At 40.1% G+C, this 21644-nt stretch overlaps 1 protein-coding gene across 17 annotated transcripts in view; it reads left to right on the top strand.

The window, feature by feature from the left end:
* afdna (afadin, adherens junction formation factor a) overlaps nucleotides 1-21644 on the top strand; it is a 137594-nt gene that overhangs the window by 40286 nt on the left and 75664 nt on the right. For 11 of the 17 annotated variants that reach the window (XM_017721719.2, XM_017721728.2, XM_037537951.1 and 8 more), the window contains exons 2-5: nucleotides 16202-16397; nucleotides 16848-16960; nucleotides 18164-18324; nucleotides 20484-20644. In XM_017721719.2, the coding sequence (XP_017577208.1) occupies nucleotides 16202-16397; nucleotides 16848-16960; nucleotides 18164-18324; nucleotides 20484-20644 (631 nt within the window). The remainder of the gene's footprint in view (nucleotides 1-16201; nucleotides 16398-16847; nucleotides 16961-18163; nucleotides 18325-20483; nucleotides 20645-21644) is intronic. The other 6 variants (XM_037537950.1, XM_017721727.2, XM_017721734.2 and 3 more) reach the window with 1 other exon arrangement.

Below are 21644 nucleotides of genomic sequence, written 5' to 3'. Positions count from 1 at the left end.
GTGTGTGTGTGTGTGTGTGTATATATATATATATATATATATATATATATATATATATATATATATATAAAAAACAACAACATACACATGGCTGGGTATTGGTCTTATGGCTGGTGCAGGGCCCCCCTCTTTCTCTCCTTCTCTGTGACCATGTGCTAACCCACACATAGCTGTGCCCAGTCTCCTAGGAGACGGAGTTGGTGTGGACGGATCTGTGGGACGGCTCTTTCTGACCCACTTTACTGCCGTAAATGACTCTCCCTGTGGTATCAAGTCAGTCTCTCTCTCTCTCTCTCTCTCTCTCTCTCTCTCTCTCTCTCTCTCTCTCTCTCATACTTTATACTCTGTCTCTCTCACTTTTTTCTTTCTTTTTCTCACAAACTTTTCTCTAGTGCTCTTCTCTCACTTTTCTCAGTCTCTCTCTCGCTCTCGCCCTCTTTCTCTTTTTCTCTTTCTCTTTCTCCCTGTCTCTCTTTGAGAAGGTTGTGTGGATTTAGAGAGGCACCTCCCTGCTGAGTTTGTATATGTGTACAAAAAAAAAACAGTGGTATCAGCATTTGAGTTTCTTTCTCTCTCTCTCTCTCTCTCTCTCTCTCTCTCTCTCTCTCTCTCTCTCTCTCTCTCTCTCTCTCTCTCTCTCTCTCTCTCTCTCTCTGAGACCGAAACCACTCCCTAGTTTGGTGAGCAAGTGCACGGTGGCATAGACAGGCAACAAGTGTTTGTATGAAAGGGCTGCATTGTTCCTGTCTGTGGAGCGACCGTCCCGAGGTCAGCAGCCGTCAGCACTCAGCTATCAAACAGGAAGAACTGTAAGCCTCACGCTGGCTCTGCATTAGCCGCTGAGACCAGCTGCTGAGCCGCAGGCTCTAAAGAGGGCCGGCCTGCGGAGGCGGACACATTCAGTGCAGCTCACACGCTGCTGTCTCTGTCACTGAGGTGTTTAATCAATGCTTCACACTGAGTGAGCACATTTTTGTAGTCCCGCTTGAGAGTGGTGTAGTTCACTGGATGTGTAGTGCATGTTCGCTTCTATAGGGAAAGGCTACTGAAAACCTGATTGTTTTCATTTATTTCATTCAAGTTGTTGTGGTTCGTCAACCTTGACCCTTGAAGATAGAATCCATTCTTGCTCCATTTGTGGAGCACTTTGAACAAAGTGTATTTATGAATGTATTCAAGTTGTTAATATTTAAATTTAAGGGATTTAGTAGGGCTGGCACTACTAATTATTTCTGTAATTGATGAACCTGTTGAAACGTTAATACCTTCAGCTTTTTTCTCTCGCTTTAACTGTCACAATGCAGCCACTGTTCAAAGTTCTGTCTGCACAGAAAAGTGTGTATGTATTTGCAAAAAGCAAAAAAAAAAAAAACACAACCTTTTTCATGCAGTTAGTTTTATCTAATCTAATCAGCTTTGTTAATGTATTGTTTCAGCTGTAGCATTTATATTGTGTGCAGGAAATGCTGTTCATCATGGGTTGTACAAATAATTCTTGCCCAAAAAAAGCGTCCCCACACGGATGTGACCCTCTGCGTGGAGAGAGGAAATCAGTCTTCCGCTCTAGTCTGTGCTTTTCCTGTTGGAGGAATACGGCTGCTTCTCTGTACACTGTTCTTTCATTCATATTCCTGAGTTATGTACATTTTTTTTTTTCTGCATTATGGTGTTTTGGTTTGTTGTTGCTTTTTTCAGTGTTCAGTGCACATGATTTTATTTTCTGGTTTTAGGCCATTGGCTTTGTTAGCACACACTCTCATGTACCATCTTTCTGAGCCATGGATTTCAGCGCAAACTGTGTATCGAGCTCAGCCTGGTGATATGGGAATCTTGGGAGTTGAAGCTTATGAGTTTTGTGGGGGGCACTATGAAGTAAGTGTAACCATGGAAATGGGTTTTGCCCAAATATCCATATATGTGTAGTGGAGCTCTAATTCAGATGGCAAAAGCACTTTCATGTTTTATTTATTTATTTATTTATTAATTACTGGGAATGTAACAGTAATGTAATAGGATGAGGTTAAATATGAACACAAAGTAAAATCCTGGTAAAGCTGACACTTTGATTTTCCTGCTCGAGACTACAATACCCGGAAAATTACTGGGACAGCTCATGTATGAACAGAAGCTGATATATATCACCTGGAAATACGTAGATGTCTAGATTACTGTTGGCAAAGCTAAGCATTTCTTTTTTTGCAGGGAAATTGTCTAGTTTAGCTTTGTGAATGCAAACATCAAATGACAGCTGTGTATTTTGTGAGTAATTCTAGAGGAGAGCAGCAGAAATCGACCCTGCACTATATACAAAGAAAGATTGAGTCTGATTACATTTAGCACAGGGACAGTTTGGGAAAAGTGCACTGCTCGTGACCTGTTTTAGGCCATAGGCAGCACTTCAGTGTTATAACTGAGAGGATTAGGTTCTGTAGCTGAGCTTACGTCTCTCTGCTGCATTTTGAGCTGAAGTGGTAACCCTAGATGCAGAATTTCTGTGCTACATGTTTGTGTTTTTATTGTACAGTACTCATTGTTTGAGAGGAAAAAGTCTCAGGAATGTAATTTCATACATGCTTAAGAAATTAAGGAATTGTTGGGTATTCATGCTGAGAACGTCACCTCCTGTTTACCTGTTCACCAGTATTTTCACAGCATTCTCGAGCGTGTGTAACTTAGTAAAATACTGTTTGTGTGAATGACACAAAGCCCAAACATTACCAGTGCAAGTATGCCGATAACATTCAGAGTTAAATGTGAAAGGGGCTAAAAACAGCCCCTCCTCAACACCCCCAAGTGGAAACAAGACAAGTGCTCTTGTATATAGTTCTGAGTCATAATATCATCTGTCTGACGTCTTATGTCCAGCCTAATGTGAGTAGTGCTTGCCTTCCAGCATCTCTGTTGGGTGTGTGTGTGCGCGTTAATGAGAGTTGGCTTTGGGGCCAGCGGCTGCTGCCGGACTGCCCATCCCATCCTGCAGTTAATGCTGAGCAAGCAGTGTGCTTCTATCAAACAAGAGGGCATGGGGCCTTTATTGCATTCCTGTCCTGGGGGGGGGGGGTTGTGAGAGGTGCCCCCTTTTCCAAAAATCAATTAATCAAAGCATGTGTTTCCCTAAAGCCGCTGATAGCCAAGCTTCACCTTTCAGTTGAGTCCTTATTGAAGCTGTTTTTACTCTATAAATCTCATGCATGAAGAAGAGCTATAAAATATGGAATACAGGCTTGATATGCAAATCTATGCTTAACAGTGATAAGTGTAACATGGTTAATATGAAGTAAAAGAAATGTGTATATTATACACATTTAATGTACTGTATACATGTAAGATCATCCCTCAAATCATCCCCATCAAATACAATACTCAAAGTTTTCAACTTTAAGAGAGGAAAGAACCAAGCTCTGCTTCAGCTCTGAAAAAAAATCCACAGGTGTGGAGAGTCCAACCATCAACATCACTTAAAGAAGCAGCGAATGCAACTGAACTTTGGAGATATGGAAAAAATATCCCTGCAGATTTCTTTGAAAACTGAAAGCAAGTCCGAAATGAATGGAAGCTGTATTGACCTTGCAGGGTGCAAACAATAAATACTGAAAAATATATGTAGTTGTTGAAGCTGCAGTGGTGCATGAGTTTGCACGAATGAGGTGTCCTGTGCCCCCTTTGTCTTACTCCAGCCCACACACACGCGCACTGGACTGACCTCTGGTAAAGACAGAGGTCTGGAGGGGGTTGGATGTGGTCAGCAGTGCATTAGTAATGTGGTTAACCCTTTATTTTCTGTGTATGTTTTTTTAGAGCATTGGCTGGCCCAGACTCTAGGAACTGGTAATCCGGGTACACAAACAGGCTGCTAATCAGATTTAGCTTGGGCTGTTCTTTGGGGGCGTGGCCATGGCCTGCGCTCACACAGGCCGGACCTCAGCAGAGGTGATGGCAGGACTTGGACTCGATTGGCCAGGAGAGCTTCAGCTGTCTGCAGTGTTTAGCCAGCTATGTTTGAACTTATTCCTGAAAGTAGAACAGCATGGAGAACATAGAGGGTGAAACTGTTAGAGCTTAATTAACTGCCCTGTGGTCTATGACGACAGTCCTTGCTCTCTGTTGGTAATATCTAGTTCACTTAATGCTTCTCCTCTGAGCTTCTAGCCACTGTATGTGTTTACAGTGATCCATCTTGAACGCTTTTAATTTAATGAAGCACTGATTAGCTGGACCAGGTTTTGGAAGACAACCACAAATAATACTGGGCTACCTTAAGGAGAGATTTGAAAGTGGTTACACAAACACATTAAGATACATAAAATCTATTTGTATTGTTTAATTATTTATGTTTGTCATAGTATTAGTGTTTTTCTGATTAAAGCACTTACTGTCCCATGAAATGGCTTTCTCTCTGTGTGTGTGTGTGTGTGTGTGTGTGTGTGTGTGTGTGTGTGTGTGTGTCCATACCCAAACCAATCCAGATGAATTTTTTTTTCATAACCCAGCGATCATAATTAAGTTTTTAATTTATAAATCACAAATTTGACAAATATGACAAAGATTAGCATAAAAGTGAGGTTCATCTATTAAGCGAATAATAAAGTATTATTTTGTTAATATAGTTATTTTGCTATAATTGTTAGTGGTATCCCTGCTGTGATCCTCACAGGAATAAGTGCATGTGTCTAAGCAAGGCTTGGAATGGTGCCAGTGTGGGACCCAGATGTGAAATTCTGACAGCTGACTGCATCTGCCCAGAGAGAACCTGGCGCGAGCCGCGCAAATGGAGGGTCAAGCTTAGTGAAATGAGGCCAAGTAGAGGAACAGGTGGTCTCTGGTGCAGGGTCAGGCCTGTGTTTGGTCTGAACAGGGGGAGGGCTGCCATTGAGATGGAGTGATTTAATAGATTAAGAGATTTGTTAGTTAATTAGTCAGCAAAGCGTTTTTATGCCCTGAAGGAAGAAAACTAATTACCTCAAAGAAAAAATTGTTGCGCAGATTGTTCCTTATAGCATACCATTAAGAATCTTAAACTGTTTGCAGCATTGTTTTCAGAAAAGATTTGTTAATAGAAACTGCTGAACTGTACTCATTGCCTCTGTTTATTTTCTTTGTGTGATGTGTGCAGAAAATGTTCTGTAGTCTATTCTGAATTTTTTTTAATGAGCCGTGATTTTGTCTTGTCAGAATATTAAAGGATTTAGAAAAGCCCACAAAGCTGGCCAGTGTATATGGGTGTGTGTTTTTGTATGAGGTGGCACATGCCCTCTTACACACTTCGGCTCAGACAGCGTTAGGATTAGCCATTGTGGAGAGTGGCCCAGCCTGTGTCCAGCACCATGACGCTGCTCCTGTGAGCTTGCCAGGCTGTAGTCAATTCAAATGACTGGTCTCTATGTGCACAGTGCAGATTGACCTTTTTTTTTTTTTTTTTTTTTTTTTTTTTGCTGTTTCAGTATCTGTATTTTTAATGAATAGTATTGAAATATGTTTTGTATATGTTATGTTCTGATGTAATGTCTGAGCCCTCTCACCCAGTCCAGTGCTGGTGTGGGTGGAGGTGTCTGAACACCAGCTCAGCAAGATGAGAATGTGGCATTAGCCCTGGGTGGCAGCACTGTCTTCCCAGCATGCTCCTGGATGGCTCTGACAGCTGTCAGCAGGGGCAGGGGTGCAGATGCTGGCTGGCTACGCTATTTTAAGCAATGGGCTGGGGAAGGCGTTTCAGAGCTGAGTTTGCGTCTGCTTCCATCAGCCATACGCAGCAAAGTCTGGCTGACACTAATTCACCCACACTGTCCTTATGGTCCAGATGTTGATTAGGATTTGGGCAGCTTGTGTTAATGAATTGCTCAGCAGATGCAGTGAAACTGTTGGTGTAAAACCTACATAGCACAAAATGATGACTTTGGTAATAAGCATTGATGGGTGGTTAGTACTTGTATGAAAGTGAACCCAAAATTAAACTTCAGCATTTTAACCATGCTAGTTCATGTCCCTGACCACATTAAACACAGTTCTTCGTATCTCATTTAAAAGACAAAACTGTTGTATTTCTCCATCAAAATTTCCACAAAATTTTATTTTTTGCTGGCCTCAAACATTTTCTGAGTTTTGGTTAGGTTGCTGTGCACGAGTGGATGAGGGAAAAATAATATAATAATTTAAATATAAAATAAAATAATAATTATACATTATAATTAATAATGATAATAATGGTTCAGGAATAACCCCAAAGGAAATTGCAGAGTTGCAGTAGCCACGGCAACGATATACAAACCGCATAGATTAAGACAAACTACAAAAGACTTAACAGTATGGATTTGTTATGTGAATGAATCTCAGTAAATGAAGCAACTGAAGTAGTCATTAATGAGATTAATGACTTTTACGTCAATAGGGCAAATAGTCAAACTTTTTTTGCAAAATGACTCCTCGGTTCCACTTTGCACGGAGCTCCACCAGCAGCAACCCCCTGCTTCCAAACAGGAACCTCCTGACTGATTTGAGGGGATGCTTCTGATCAGACCGTTAATCAGCATCACTTAATTGTCAGGTACAGGAACTTGTTTTGACATGTTGGAAACTGCACATTTCTTACAGCAACAATGGGTAAATAATAGACGAGACACTGGGGATGAACACAGCAGCATGAATCACAATGCGCACAAGTAGCACAGGAAATAAACCGACAAGGCACAGTGGTACAAACACATTTCACAATCTGGCTTTTGGTGGTGGTGTAAAACATTCCATTCATGGCTCTGTAATTAAATTCTTGGACGAGCTCTTACTCTACACACAGCTTTTCTCTGACATTGTAGCAACCCAAAAATAAAATATTCTATTATATTGCTTACTATGATTTCTGAATAATTTGCTGGTTGAGTCCAGAGGAGTTAATGAACAGATAGTTGTGAACTACAGGAAAGAACAAGGGGAAAAGGACTTTGACTGATGATGATACTGTATTGTAGTTCTTACTCCTAATGCACAAACTGGTGCACTGGTACTAGCAGGGTACAAAAACAGGTACCACAAAGGAATATTTTAGCAGCGAATAGAAGTGTACTTTTACTTATTATGCAAAATTATTACACTTTATTACACAAAAAATAGTGACAAAAATAGTTGCCTTTTTTAAAGATAAGATAATCCTTTATTAGTCCCACAGCGGGGAAATTCACAAGTTACTGCATAGTTATTGTGTCAGGTAAAACTTGTGTAGCAAAGACTGCCTCTTCAGATGAGCTAACCATTGCAGTACTTGAACGCAAAGCCTCATGGCTTTCTACATACGTTTTCTCTCTTTGGTGGATGATGTAACGTTAAGAACAAAAATATCTTAAGGTAACATTGAGAACAGAGAGAGATCTTTTTAATCTTTTTTAGTTCAGCCAATGCCAGCTAGACTACTTAGCAGTTACAGCCATATTTCCTCTGCTTTCTCTCATAATTGGAAATGTCCTATGCAACATGCTCACATTAAAGCAACAATGTTTTATAGTAGCAAAGATATAAAAACATATAAAAAATTATATATATATATATATATATATATATATATATATATATATATATATATATATATATATATATATATATATATATATATAATTACTTCACCATAAAAATGAGCAATAGTGTATAATTTCTTCACATTTTCCAGAAGGAATAACTTAATACTGGTTCTTGGAATGATTAATTGAGTGTTCGAGTACCTTGAGTTCAGTTTATGAGTAAGCAAAGAAGTTAGCTCTGTGTATTTGTATGGGAATAGAAAATCTTTCTGCAGGCTGCAGGACTATTGGGTGGGTGGGAGGACTGTTGACTGCATGCCATTCACTAAATTAACATGCAGAAATCCTATTAGCATCTCCTGTCCACTCTCACTCCCCCTCAGACCTGATTCTGTACTGTAGAGCTGCTGTGAATGCAGGACTCATCTAGCCATTCACTCGCAACATCACAAACCAGTGGGACTGTTAGCAGAGGTAGCTAGCAAGTGTTGTTTGTGGAGACTTGGGCTAGCTTTATACTGTGAATCTTTAATGCAACTAGTTGCATGTTGAGTTGCATGCAAAATAGTTTCTGTGTAACTTTCAAGCGATTCCAAAGCAGAGTTGCAGGCAACTCTTTGTTTTAGTTTTGTTCCACTAGTTGGCCAAATTAGCATTGATTTTTTTTATATATATATATATATATATATATATATATATATATATATATATATATATATATATATATATATATATACATTTTTTACAGACTGTATTGTTCTCCCCATAAAGTCATCTGCATGGTATTTACATATTTGCAGCATTCTTATCATCTTTTTATATATTTTTTTCAGCTGTCATTGCTGTTTAACTCGATCACGTTATGCTGCATCAGTGTTTTTGACTCGCTGCATCATGAAACTTTTGCAAATGTTGCTGCTGAGTTTCAATTGAAGAGTTGAAGAACTTTAACTCAAGTGCTATTTAGTTTCTACTAAAGTTGCATAAAAACGTTAACCTGCCTAAGAGCTTTAAAATGTACTTCTGTAATTCATATTTTCATCTGTAGTGACTAATTGTGTGTTCAGTCTTGATGGTAAAGTATTTTATCACAACATGAAAAAGCCTTTTGTTGTTAGAGTTCAAGTGCATTAGTAAATATACACAGTAGTAAATGACTGATATTGTGTGATATGGAGAAATGTATTTGAATGTATTGGCCATGTCTCTCAGCCCTATAATGTCCAGATATGAATAGAATAATCACTGCTGCCACACTGCTGGATCTTGTATTAGTCTTGTGGTGTCTTGCCTTACTATTTGCTTGTTCATTAACCTTTGGTTAGCTATTGTAGTCATCATACAGCTTAATGATTGTCCTCTTCATGCTACATGCTACAACATTTTTAATACACTGAACTCATGACACATTACTTAACAATGCGAGTCAGTATCATATGGATGTGTTGGTTGTATTTCCTTGCTACATGATGTCATGTGTTTTGCATGTCTCCTGCGTCTATCTCATTTGTGGTTTGCAGTTTTGTTTGGCAATTTTGTCTTGGTGCTATGAGTAAGCCCTCCCACAACCTGTTAGCACATCCGTCGCTGTAAATGAGGGCTGTGTGAAAGGCACAGAAATCCCAGCTATTTTAATGAGTTTCATTATCGATGAGCTGGTGAAGCGTATCAGGCGGGGACAGTGCAGTAGTGTATGGTCAGAGAATGAGGGCCTCTTTGAGTCAGCCTGTGATGATTGGCAGTATTAGAGAGGCAGTGTCCTAAGTGGGCCTGGTGGAGGCTGATGCAGTCAAGCTAAAGTAAAATGAGTAGAAGCTGAAGAGCTATGTGGTAGGTGTAGTGAGCGTTACAGGGTCAAGAACCCCCCGTTTGCCAGCATATTTTGCAAGCTGTTTTATAGTAAATAAGAGCTAATCAGATTGTCAGTTTCTTGTCTTGCAAGCTTCATCAGGTTACTTGTCAGTCATCAGTGGTGTCCTCTGTTACTCATCGCTAGGCACAGGCCTAGATCACACCAGTTCCTACTCTTTACCAAAGTTGAAATTCTGGCCAAATACAGATCCATTGCTTTCTGTTCTTTCTGTTTCTCTCCCTCCCTGCCTCCATTCCTCCCTCCCTCCCTCTATGCAGGCTGTGTTTATGTGGTTTAAGAGCGCTGTTTACAGAGGCCGTTTCATTGCTCCTCCGTTATGTAAACTCAACCGTAATTAGATTTTCAACTCTTCTCTTCTGCTCTGCACTCACATCTGATTAAGGACACCTCGGAAATGCCTAATCTGGTGAAGCTCCCAGGGGAGAGCGGAGAGATTCCTCTGACCAGTGACCGACAAGGCCCTCTTTTCCTATGCTCTTCTTTAATCACCCTTTCTTGTTCTGTTCCTTTTCTCTGTCTGTCTCTCTCTGTGTCTGTTTTTCTTTGTCTCTCCTGTCTCTCTCGCTCTCCCTGTTTTTCTTGCTTCCTCTGTAATCTCTCTTTGTGTGCGACTGTCTCTCTCTTTCTCTCAATCTCTCTTTCTAACCCTGTCTTTCTTTCTCACTCGCTCTTCCTTGCTCTCTCTCTCTCCCTCTCTCTTCTTTCTTTCTCTATCTGCTGGTCTTTTTTGCGCTCTTTACTCTCTCTCTGTCTCTTTTTCATCCTTTCTTGCTATGCCTTTCTATTTTCTCTTTCCTCTTTTCAGATCATTTTAAATTTGGTCCAGAATGTGAAACGTCTTCTGGCCAGATCATGATTGTACAGGTTTTGTCTTCTCGTTGCTGGTTGCTGTAGCTGTGTGTGGTGGCTGCTGATGGGATGATGTAATGCTTAGAATTGTGCTGTGTGTATGCATGTGATGTGATGTGATGGTGACACGTTCCTCAGCCAATCCCTGTTTTCTTCCAGACGCGCTGACACACACTCTACATCTCTGTAGAGACAGTGCTGTGTCACATTCACAGCTTTATTCAGAACTTGAGTACTGTAGCTTTGTGTACAGGCTTTCCTGCTTTCTACATTTGCCCATGTAGAAGACCTGAATGATGTGCTGTATGTTTGATTTCTACCGATACTTTATTATACTGCATTATTTTGACTAAATTTAACCATACCACATTACTAGTTCACCAGTGCTTTTTTAATGAAATAAATGTCACAGTTACATTGTGCCATTATAAAATAATAATTAAACTGTTTTTGTTCTTTTGACATTAAATAAATAGCTTTTGTAGAAAGCTGCTTACAGTGTCGTAGTTACGTTTTGTCTGGTTTTCTTACAGAGTCAGGATAATGTTATCCTGAAATTGTTCAAAAACACATGAATGCATGCACATACATGCTACTGTTCATGTTAATCCAGGTCAGACTCCTGTTAAAGGCGTTGATTTCTCCCATCATCACACTGTGATGGTGGTGAAAGGTGCTTCAGCAAGAATTTGCTTTCTTTGCAGCAGACAAATTAAACTTAAGGTGTCCCTTAAAAATACAAATCAAATTAATGCAGTTTCTTCCTACACAGTTGTAGTTAATCAGCCAAGACATATTTATTGTCTAAAGTTGACTTTTTTTGTTTTTGGAGTAGGCTTGCAGGGCCAGATGTGATCTCGTAATACAAATATGCACTTGGCAACAACGTTTTTGATTTGTGCTGCACACACCTTGTCTGACGCCCACTCCTACATATCCAAAGTACAATCACTAACTGAAATGAAATAAGCTAGCCAGTAAAATAAAATTACTGGACCTGTAATAATCAAACTATTATTCACAGAGCTGAGGAACGTTTGTTACTGCATGTAATGTGTTGGCTGAATATTTGACACATGCTTAATTGGAGTTTTTTGGGAGGACTTTGTCTTCATGAAGCGTTGGATTGGTTAAGAAATTTCAGTTTGTTCCCGTCATCATTTTGCCCAAAATTTCTCATGGTTGTCCTCACACGTTCTTATACCTTACCTACACTACTGCTGCTGTTAGAACAATACTGTTTACATCTATTACTGGCACAGAACAATATTTTTACTGTTTACATCTGTTACTTGATGCACTTTATGAACAGCTGCTCTACATATTTGCACATATGCACGTGTAACTTTAATTTTATTTCAACTTTGCTTTCTCTTAAGATTATATTTGGTGAGTGGAGGAACAGCGAAGTAAGAATTTCATTGTACAGTGCAACTGCCTGTTCTGCTGTGCACATGACAATAAAACTGTTGAATCTTGAATCTTATAGTGTGATTCATGCTTCCTGATGGCTGCTGTTAAGCTGTGATATACTTTTGTCATTCTTCACATTAATTAATGCTGCTTGTGTCTTGGCTCTGCCCTCATGCAAAGTCGGCCCAACAGACATTTAATTGGATTTGTCACCATGGCACCCCTCCTTGCCCAAGACTCAGGACCTGAGTGTCGGGGGTTGTCTTGGCCCTGTGCTTTTGTGGAGATTGATTGGCTAGTGGCTGTTTGCGCATCAGTCAGTGCTACTGCCAGGCCTTCAGATTGCAGCACTTGCCCTATTAGTATGCTAATTGTGGTCGAGGGGAGATGAGTGGTGACCCCACAGCGGGTTCTTTCTTGTCCTATATGATGTTCCGCCTGTCCTCCCCCCCATCCCTCCCTTTCTCCCCTCACACATAAAACACATGCTCACTCATATGCGTGCACACACACTGGTTGCTGCTTTCTTTTTTGTCCTCTAATTGTGAGTTATCAGTCTGGCTCACAGCAGTGTTTAATCATATATATATGTGTGTGTGTGTGTGTGTGTGTGTGTGTGTGTGTGTGTGGCGAGTAGATTAGCCTGTTTGTCTTTTTGCTCTCTGAGCTCTATACAGATTTTCTTTATGGCCTGTCACAGACAACAGCGTGTTTATTGTAAGCCCGAAAGCAACAAATTGCCTTCATCTTTTGAGTAACTGCTGCCCCAACGGACTGAAACCGCACACAACCATCACAGTCAACCAGTCACAATTGTTGCTGTTGCTCGGACTGAGAAGGATCCATTTTGAGCCACTTCACCTCTGGGTTGGTGTGAAATTCCCCTCATGCTTGTTAACTCTCTATAATAGCGTGAACTCACTCTTGGGCCACTACCACTGGCACACATTAGAGATTTTGATCAAATGACTGACATGCCATCGCCCCCTGCTGGTAGGCCACCATTACTGTCCTCTGTATTCTACCCACCTGATGGCATACGTTTACTGGCCACTTTATTAGACACGTACATCGTTATAGATTTCTCCCTTGCATAATTAATGCTAGCCATACTTTAGCTCTTCATCAATGGTCAATTTCTGACCACAGAGCTCTCCTGCCTGGTTATATTTGGGTGGTAGACCATTCACTGTCCCTGGCATGCATAAAAACCTCAACATCTCGTCTGATTCATACTAGTATTTCAGAGTGAGAATATTCCACCAGCTAAATAATTTTCTGGTCTGTCATGGGTTAATAGTGGCCTCTTTCCATGGCTGGACTGGTTACAGAGGACCTGATCTAATGTGCAGCATCAGAGCCACAGTCTATATTGTAAACCTACATAGTGCATCTCTATGGTGTGCATGGGTTAATAAACTTGCTGTGTGTTTAAGCCTTTTATGTAACTTTGAATGAATGAAACTATCATGTTACAGAAGTAACACTGACACTGGATCCTGTCTCAGCAGTGTAAGAATTATGTCTAAGCTGGGTCCAGTACACGTCCACTGAAGGCGGACTGGACCATATGTCAATTTGACAGATGAGTTTCAATTAAATGTGCAGGTAATGTCCTTGCAGTTAACGTATGACATTTTTATTTGCCTGTATGGGTGCGAAGGTGATACTGCAGACATTTGGGCCAACGGGTTTCCACTACAGTGTTTTGGAATGCTGGAAATGAAAATAAATAGGAGATGAAGGAATAGTGTTCCACCTGTTACTGATTTACACTCCCCAGAAAACATTGCTATGTAGTAAAACCAGAGAAAACATGGCTAATAACATGCAGATCTGCAGGGATATTTTTCCACACTTCAGTTCAGTTTTAGAAGTATGGATGTACTACCCATATTGGAATTTTGGGCCGATATCTGATATTTTATGTGAACTGTAGTCGCCCAGCGACACCTAAGCATTTTACTCTTCAGCAGTGCAATATATCGATTTGAAATATCGGTCAAACCTGAACATCTTTCTCATGTCTTGTTTTTTAAGCCAGTATCTGCTGGTACCAATATTGTGAGTTGTTACTTAGAAGTTGTTTGCATTTTGAGTTTCTTATTGTTCAAGATAATCCCAAATTTTAATATCTGTACACTGGGATACATTTTTTAACTCACTAATTTTTCATTGACTTTCCTCTTCCCTATGTGAGTGGGTTATTTTATGTCCTGAGAAATATTGAATAACTTGTACTTAATTTTTTTTTAAAACTTAATTTTATCTGGTAATTAAATGAAGGGTGGTCTTTGACTTTTTCACAGTTCTGTATGATCCTTTTGTCCTGACATTGTATGAAAACTAGTGTATGTGTGTAACGACTGCGCTGGGCTTGGTCTGAACAGTGTCTCTCTGGGAGGAGTCTTGGTCAAATGTAGGAGTGTATCTGAAGGAAAGCACTGACTCTGACCCTGACTCGCCCTGTTTCAGACTCATTTCTGTTTGTGTGTTTGTTAGTCTTTTACTGTGTAATGTTGCTGTGTGGGTGCATACCTGCAGCCGTTCAGCTTTAGGGAACGGGAGTGTGTGTGTAAGGTGTTATCCATCCATGTAGTACTAATGAACATGTACAAGCTAAAATGTCTTAAATAAAACTGCAGCTAATTTCAGGCATGTTCTTTGACGTTGAGACTAGCAGAGCTGGTGCTTTCAGTGTTTGAAAATGATGTCTCTGTTTTGTTCATGTAAATCCCACCACACACACACTGTACAATATAATCAGTGCAGACAGGAAACATCTCCATGTGCAGAGAGGAAGCAGAAATTGACCCTTCTGACCCCCATTGTTCTTGTTGCCATGGAGGCCTCATGGGAATCAAAGTGGAAATCCACCAAAATGTTTTTTTTTTTTTTTGTTTTTTTTTTTTTTTTGAAGTGATACCTGTCCTGTTACCCCAAATGCAGCTAAGACATGTTTGGTCTCTGATGTTTGCTTCTTTATATTTGCACTGGGGTTGTGAGACTAACAAAACATACAGTCTTTGGCAGTGAAATTAGATGTTGTTGATCCTCTCCAGGGAACAAGCTTCTTTTTACAAATTTTAGTGCACTGTTTGAGGAAATATTGGTTAAATCTGTCTTATTTAGGGATGTGAATGATTAACCAACAAATAGACAATTGTTCGATCAATTCTAGCAATTAAATAAAAAAAACTCATTTAATTTGCAATAAACAACTATTTCATTTTTGAATGGGCTACTTATGGCCTGCTGAAAAATTGAGTGCATCTAAAAGTAGTGATTTTCAGGGCCAGGAAGAGGACAAGATCGTAAACATATACTTGGTTATGTGATTTCTATATGACCTCCTGTTAGGGGTCTAGCAAGACAATGTAATACACTTACATTGTATTGTGTTGTGTTGTTGTATTATCAGTAGCATGTTTGCTTTTGGTAGATATGTTAGCTTGGGGCTAATAGTAGTTTGTGACTTGTGCATTAGATTGGGACACAATAAAGCCGGCTATTGTTTGAAATGTTATAATGTCGAAGCTTCACCCCTACTTACAATTATGTTTAAAATGGGGGGAAAAATATGTTACAAAATTTAGGCTTTAATATTCCTGCTTCTGCTGTTAGCTGTAAAATGCTCTTTGTACATGTTTTACAGCCTACGTCAAACCAATATGTGCTTTGTTTGATGCTCTGTTGGCTCTGACTAATCCAATTCTTTGGGAAACCCCCTGGTATCCACAAAGGGTGCACACTAATAACCAAAAATAAGCATGTACTGTAGCAAAGTCAAGAGTTTGTCAGGATGTACAGCTGTGGCCACTAGGCTGCTTGTTTGTGTACGACACATTCCTGCTTATGTATGTATGGTAGCATATTGTTGTCGGAACAAAACCTTGTACCTCCAAAATGGTAAGTTTATAGGAGAATGGGGAAAAAAAACTGTTTAATGTAAGTCGGTGGAACCAGAATGTGACCAGAAGTCATTTTGGGTCGTATATTTTGGGCCATTCATCATGAAAATTACACACACAAGAACAACAGGCATATTCAAATTATGATTAAAAACAGCAAAACGACAAAAATGGAGATACAAGCTTTTGTTCTGACAACAGCGATATATGAGCAGGAGTGTACTGAGGTGCAGGCAGAGGCCATTCTTTGTGGTGTGATTGCTCTATATGGTATGTTATTACAGCTCAAATGCATCCGGATGATCTTATATTGCTCAGATAATATCTGAAATTACTCGCCTGGGTTCAGAATGGAGAGACGCATGCTTGGCTATTGTATTAAGTCAAAAGGTGCTCTTAGTGTGCTGTAACTGCTGCGTGCAGAGACAAAAACGTATCTCCTCAGGCCGTTCTTGACTCGTCTCGTCCCAGAAAAAAAGCCTCCTGTCCGCTTTGCTCAAATATCAGCCCCCGCTCCAGGTTACCTGCCCGTGTTGGTGCGCTCTCAGATTTATCACATTGTGATATTTTCGTATGAATCTGCTCTCAGAGATGGTTAAACAAAAAGAAAAATAGCTTGACTGGTATGTTCTTTATTTGTCTTCCTCCAGGAATTGGAGTTCCATGGCGTGATGCGGTTCTACTTCCAGGATAGGGTGGCAGGGAACTTTGCCACTAAATGCATCCGTGTGTCCAGCACAGCCACCACACAGGATGTGATCGAGACGCTGGCTGAAAAATTTCGGCCTGACATGAGGATGCTCTCCTCACCCAAATACTCCCTGTATGAGGTCCATGTCAGCGGGGGTGAGTAGCCAGACAAAACTTCAGGTGTCAAAATGGCTGCTACCACTGTGTTAGCTTTGCAACATACTTCTGCCTTTTTTGTAAATAATATCTCACACAGTGTCAAAAGCAATGGTAACAATCCATTGAGATTGCTTTCAAACTTGTTAAGATTTTAAGTGTTTGTTAATTTAACCATGCAGTCTGCACATTGCTAATTGGTATTGTATAAAGTTTCAGTGCCTATATTAGCCTTGTAGTGCCACTGTGATGGATTGTTGATGTAGCGTTTGATTTAGTTGATAGAATAAGCAGGTTATGGAAAGCACATCGATATAATCAGACCTAATTTTAGTGATTATTAAACTCCTGAGGTCAGCTGTGTCTGATTTCTTCTGAGTGATAAGTGCTCATAGCTGTACTGGGGGTTGAAATCTGAAAGATGACCAGTGAACTCCCCCTCTCTGGCAGAAGAACGGAAGCTGGACCTGGACGAGAAGCCACTGGTGGTGCAGCTTAACTGGAACAAAGATGACCGAGAGGGACGCTTCGTCCTCAAGAACGAGAATGACATTGTTCCAAAGGTGAGAGACAGAGTGACATTCATCTATTGAATACTTTTATAATGTAAGTCAATGGAACCAGAATTTTGTCCAGGTAATTTTGGTCCATTCTTCATGAAATTTCACACAATGTAAAGGGCAACAAGTCTCTCTCTCACCCATGCTGTAGTGTTTTAGGTGTTGCCTACATCACATTACACTTAGGAGCCCAAATCATTGCCTCTGCATTTGTGACATGCTGGTCAGTCTCTCTCTCTCTCTCTCTCTCTCTCTCTCTCTCTCTCTCTCTCTTTCTCTTTCTCTTTCTCTTTCTCTTTCTCTTTCTCCCTCTTTCTCTTTCTTTCTTTCTTTCTTTCTTTCTCTCTTTCTTTCTTTCTCTCTCTCTCTCTCTCTCTCTCTCTTTCTCTCTCTCTCACTCTTTTTCTTCCTCTCCCCATCCTTCCATAAAAATGCAGCTTTTGCAGACATGTGCACGCTCTGCTTTTGAACCACTTACTGTGGTGTGTGGTAAAGTCAGTGAGGGAACACATTGAGACCTCAGGAGTGCGACTATGTGTTTATATACACTGAGGAGCACTGCCCTGAAGTTTCAGTCAATATTACCCAGTAAGATGGAAAGAAAAATATCATTCCTCTGCCACTTGATCAGACAGTTTGGAATAAAAGCTCTTTTGTCAAAACTTTTTTTTCATCCCACATTTTAACACGCTATGGTTAAACTTAGGGGAACTTTTTTAATCCACGGGGGCCTCATGCATAAAGTTCAGGAATCTTTTCTTTGGATCTGATTTGACTTTTACTGTGCAGTCATTACAATATTTTGAAATCCCTCTTTAAAGAATTCTTCAGTGCTTTTATGAGTCATTGTGAAATCTCTGCTGCGCTGTGGGATGGAGATAACTGCAGCTTAAGGCTCTGCATTCTCTCACCTTTCTTTCCATCCCCCCCCCCCCCCCCCTCTCTCTCTCTCTCTCTCTCTCTCTCTCTCTCTCTCGCTCTCGCTCGCTCTCTCTCTCTCTCTCTCGCTCTCTTTCTCTCTCTCTCCCTCTCCCTCTCGCTCTCTTTCTCTCTCTCTCCCTCTCGCTCTCCCGCTGTCTCTCACACTGGTATTTTGGCTCCTCGGCCTGAAGTCCAATCCAGAACATGTAAAGCCTGCCATCACCTCAGGCACCTGCCAGGGGAAACCCGTCTAACTCCCTCTCTTCTCCTTTTTCCTCCCCCCAGAAAACACAGAGCAATGGCCCTGAGAAGGAGAAGGAGGGAGTGATCCAGAACTTCAAAAGGACGCTGTCCAAAAAAGAGAAAAAGAAGGAAAAGAAGAGAGATAAAGAGGCTTTCGCACGAATTCCTGATGGAGATGAGCTTGCACTGAACAGAGAGGATGGGTGAGAACCTGCAGGCTTTTTGTCTCCATTCTGTCTTCCTGTGAGAGCTAAGACATACTCACTGCACCTTATGCATACATATGCGAAATAATCACTTTGGATGATTTTGGTTTGTAAGAATGTCAGTAGGCCACCAAAGCTGCAGAGATAGTTGCCTTCCATGGTTGCACTTGTAATAAATCTAAGAGACTGCTGTCTGTGGTGGCTGATGTAGAAAAAGGAACACTGACAGTTAATTTCAACTGAGAAAAAAAACTTGTTTGCTATACATTGCAGAGGTTTTAGATACCTGACAAAGTGAAAAAGCTGTTTTATCTGGGCAGTAAGCATTTGTTTGCTAAATTTGCTACCAGTAGTGTGTGCAAAACCTGGAAAAAGCATCCTACAGCCATTATTGTTCACATTCTGTCAGCATAATGTGAATGAGCTGTCAGTGCTGGTTACAGCTTCCGAATCAAAATATCAAGAAAAGGTCAGTTTGATCAGCAGTGTTAATCTGTGCCTAATCAAAGTTATCTTTGAGTCCCAATTATGCATTACTGCCTGCTGTAACACATCCAGATATCTGTAATTATGTATAAATATGTGAATACTGCATCAGCGTACACATCGTAGGAGTGTGGAGAATGTGCTGATTAAGGGATAGCAGAACTTTGTGTGTGTGAATGTGCTTGTTGGTGTTATAGAACTCAGTCCCAGCTTTACACCTTTTATTAAATCAAATAATGTCCTTTGTGTTTGTGTCATTCCTACACTATTGCTATAGGTTAGCTAAGTGCTAGCTAGCAAGCATTGTCTCATTTTGAAAGACTGTAGAGCATCATGTCAGGAAAAGCAAATTGATAGCAGAAAACATCTTAAACTTGATTGTGCTACTCATGATTAGACTGAGTGTGAATTTGTTGTCCTTTACAGTCCTGGTCAACTCAATCAGGCACGTAGTCGCTCACGCAGACGCCTCGCGGTTTTATATGGGTATTCAATAAATCACTCTCCTCAGAGATGGGTATACACCCTCACTGTTGTAGTCACATAAAGTAGTCCATAACAGATTACTAATTACTTGTCATTGGTTTGCTTTACTGATTACCTCTCAAAAACTTTATACCAACTGAAAGGTTGAGGCAAAAACCCCATAATCCTTTCAGTACTTTATGTAGAGAAATGCAGACAATCACAGTAATATTAATATTATGAACGATTGATGCTGTTAAGACAACTTAGAAACCAGTTAACATGGTAAAAACCAGTAAAAACAGTTCAAAAACAGCCTGCCTTAAAATAAAATATTTATGAATAACATGATTTGTTCTGGATATCCTGTTTATTTGAGGATTGCACTCTCTCTTCTTCAGCATCGGGATCTTTATCCGTCAGTTTCAAATTAACATGATTAGGTACTTTAAACAAATTGTTCATCAAGTTCAAATTGGTGGAAAGTTGTTTCACGCTCATGCTCCAGTGTTAATATTGACAGTAGGAGCTGGGCAGTCAGCTGACATGGGCAGCACGGTCATGCACAAATAATGTTCAAGAGCAGATAAGGGACAAAATTGTTTTAAATGTGTTTCATGATTAATATTGTTCTCTTCTGAATATGTGACACATGAGTACAGGTCACCCAAGCAGTATAGCTCATATTCCTCTTTTTTTTCTTAATGCTTAATTAAATTGAAAAGATGTAAACAAACGTTCCCTTCTTGAGAAAGTTGAGAATTATAGCTCCCTTTTAGAAAGTTATTATAGTTTTGAGTAGGTTTAATGGTTTTTAGTAGTATTATGTGCTTGATTTGGAGTTGGCCAGGAATGTAAATTACAACAAAATCATGTTTGTCTTATGTTTTTTATTTTTATATATATTTATATACACACACACACACACACACACACACACACACACACACACACACACACACACGTCAACTACTACATGCAGAGCATTATAGGGTAACATAGTACCCAAAGAATTTTTTTTTTTTAATATATACAATCATCAACATTGCACATAAAAACTCAGATGATGTGTTTGGTTTACTGTTGGCTTTGGAGGATCTGTGTGGCATTGTGCGGCGTTACCCCCAACATAGTCTGGTGTTTACCTGTTTAATACGCAGTACTGCATTAGCTCCCCGTGTCATTGTGTGTTTGTGTGCTGACAGAGAGAACTCAAGGCTGGCTGCAGAAGTGTATAAAGACATGCCAGAGACGAGCTTCACTCGCACCATTTCCAACCCTGAGGTGGTGATGAAGAGGAGGCGACAGCAGAAGCTGGAGAAGAGAATGCAAGAGTTCCGCAGTGGCGACGGCCGGCCTGACTCAGGTTAGACCACAGTGGCATTTCAGTGAAGCCGGGTCATTTATAGGTCACCCTGTCATTACAAATCCACTGCTTATTGATTTTAACTCCTTTTATTTAGCTCACATTTCTGCATGAGTAGTTCAGCAGACGTGTCCGCTTGCTCCCTCCCTGAGCTTTGGTTTGTTTGTTTGTTTGTTTGATGCAGACAGACTGAAAATGCGTAAATCAATCTGTGTCCCAGTTTATGCGACTATGTCTGCTCAGCGGGAGTAGTGTGTGCGCTGACCGCTGCAGTTTGATTTCATAATGAGGGGTTTGGTCTGAGGCTGCTGCTACACTTTGGCCACTGGCCTTCGCTCTAGCCAGAGACTGGCATCAGCTTGGCAGACATTTTGTTCTGTGTGGCTTCAGACCTGCTGCCAAAGACAGATGCTGGGGCACCAAAAATGAGCTTCCAGGAAATGATGTGGTCATACAGACTTTGATGTAAAAATTGCTTTTTAGCCCTATGTATGCAGGGGAATAGATCAATTTGATGAGTTTGTTCTTGTATTCAGGCTCAGCTTTTGATATCTTATGTAATCAGGTTGATGACCATGTGTGTGAAGGGTTTTATTCCAGAAGCAAATCTGGGTCTGGATCAGACACAGATGTGAACTAGTTCCACAGTTGTGTCCAGCACTGCTAGAGAGAAGAGCCATGTGAGGTATATAGATGTAAAAAAGCACTATGCATTTGTTGATATGAAATTGATAATTAAAGTGCATCAGTTTTGAAATTCTAGGATGTGTTGTAATTGAGAAAAAAGAAATTAAATGGACAATTTGTCAAATATACTTTTTCTTCTCTAGTTTAAAATATAAACAAAACCTGGTATTTTGTTTATCATTGTTCTAGCAGACCCTTAACAGATCAGTATAATGCTTTACTATAAATAAAAGAAACAATTAAACTTTTTAAAACACTATTAAAGGGTATAATTTCTAATAATGGTTATAGATTGGGGTAAAAAAAAGTCTTC

This window comes from Pygocentrus nattereri, chromosome 4 (genome assembly GCF_015220715.1).
Source record: "Pygocentrus nattereri isolate fPygNat1 chromosome 4, fPygNat1.pri, whole genome shotgun sequence".
NCBI lineage: Eukaryota > Metazoa > Chordata > Actinopteri > Characiformes > Serrasalmidae > Pygocentrus > Pygocentrus nattereri.
This window is presented reverse-complemented; position numbering and strand designations above follow the sequence as displayed.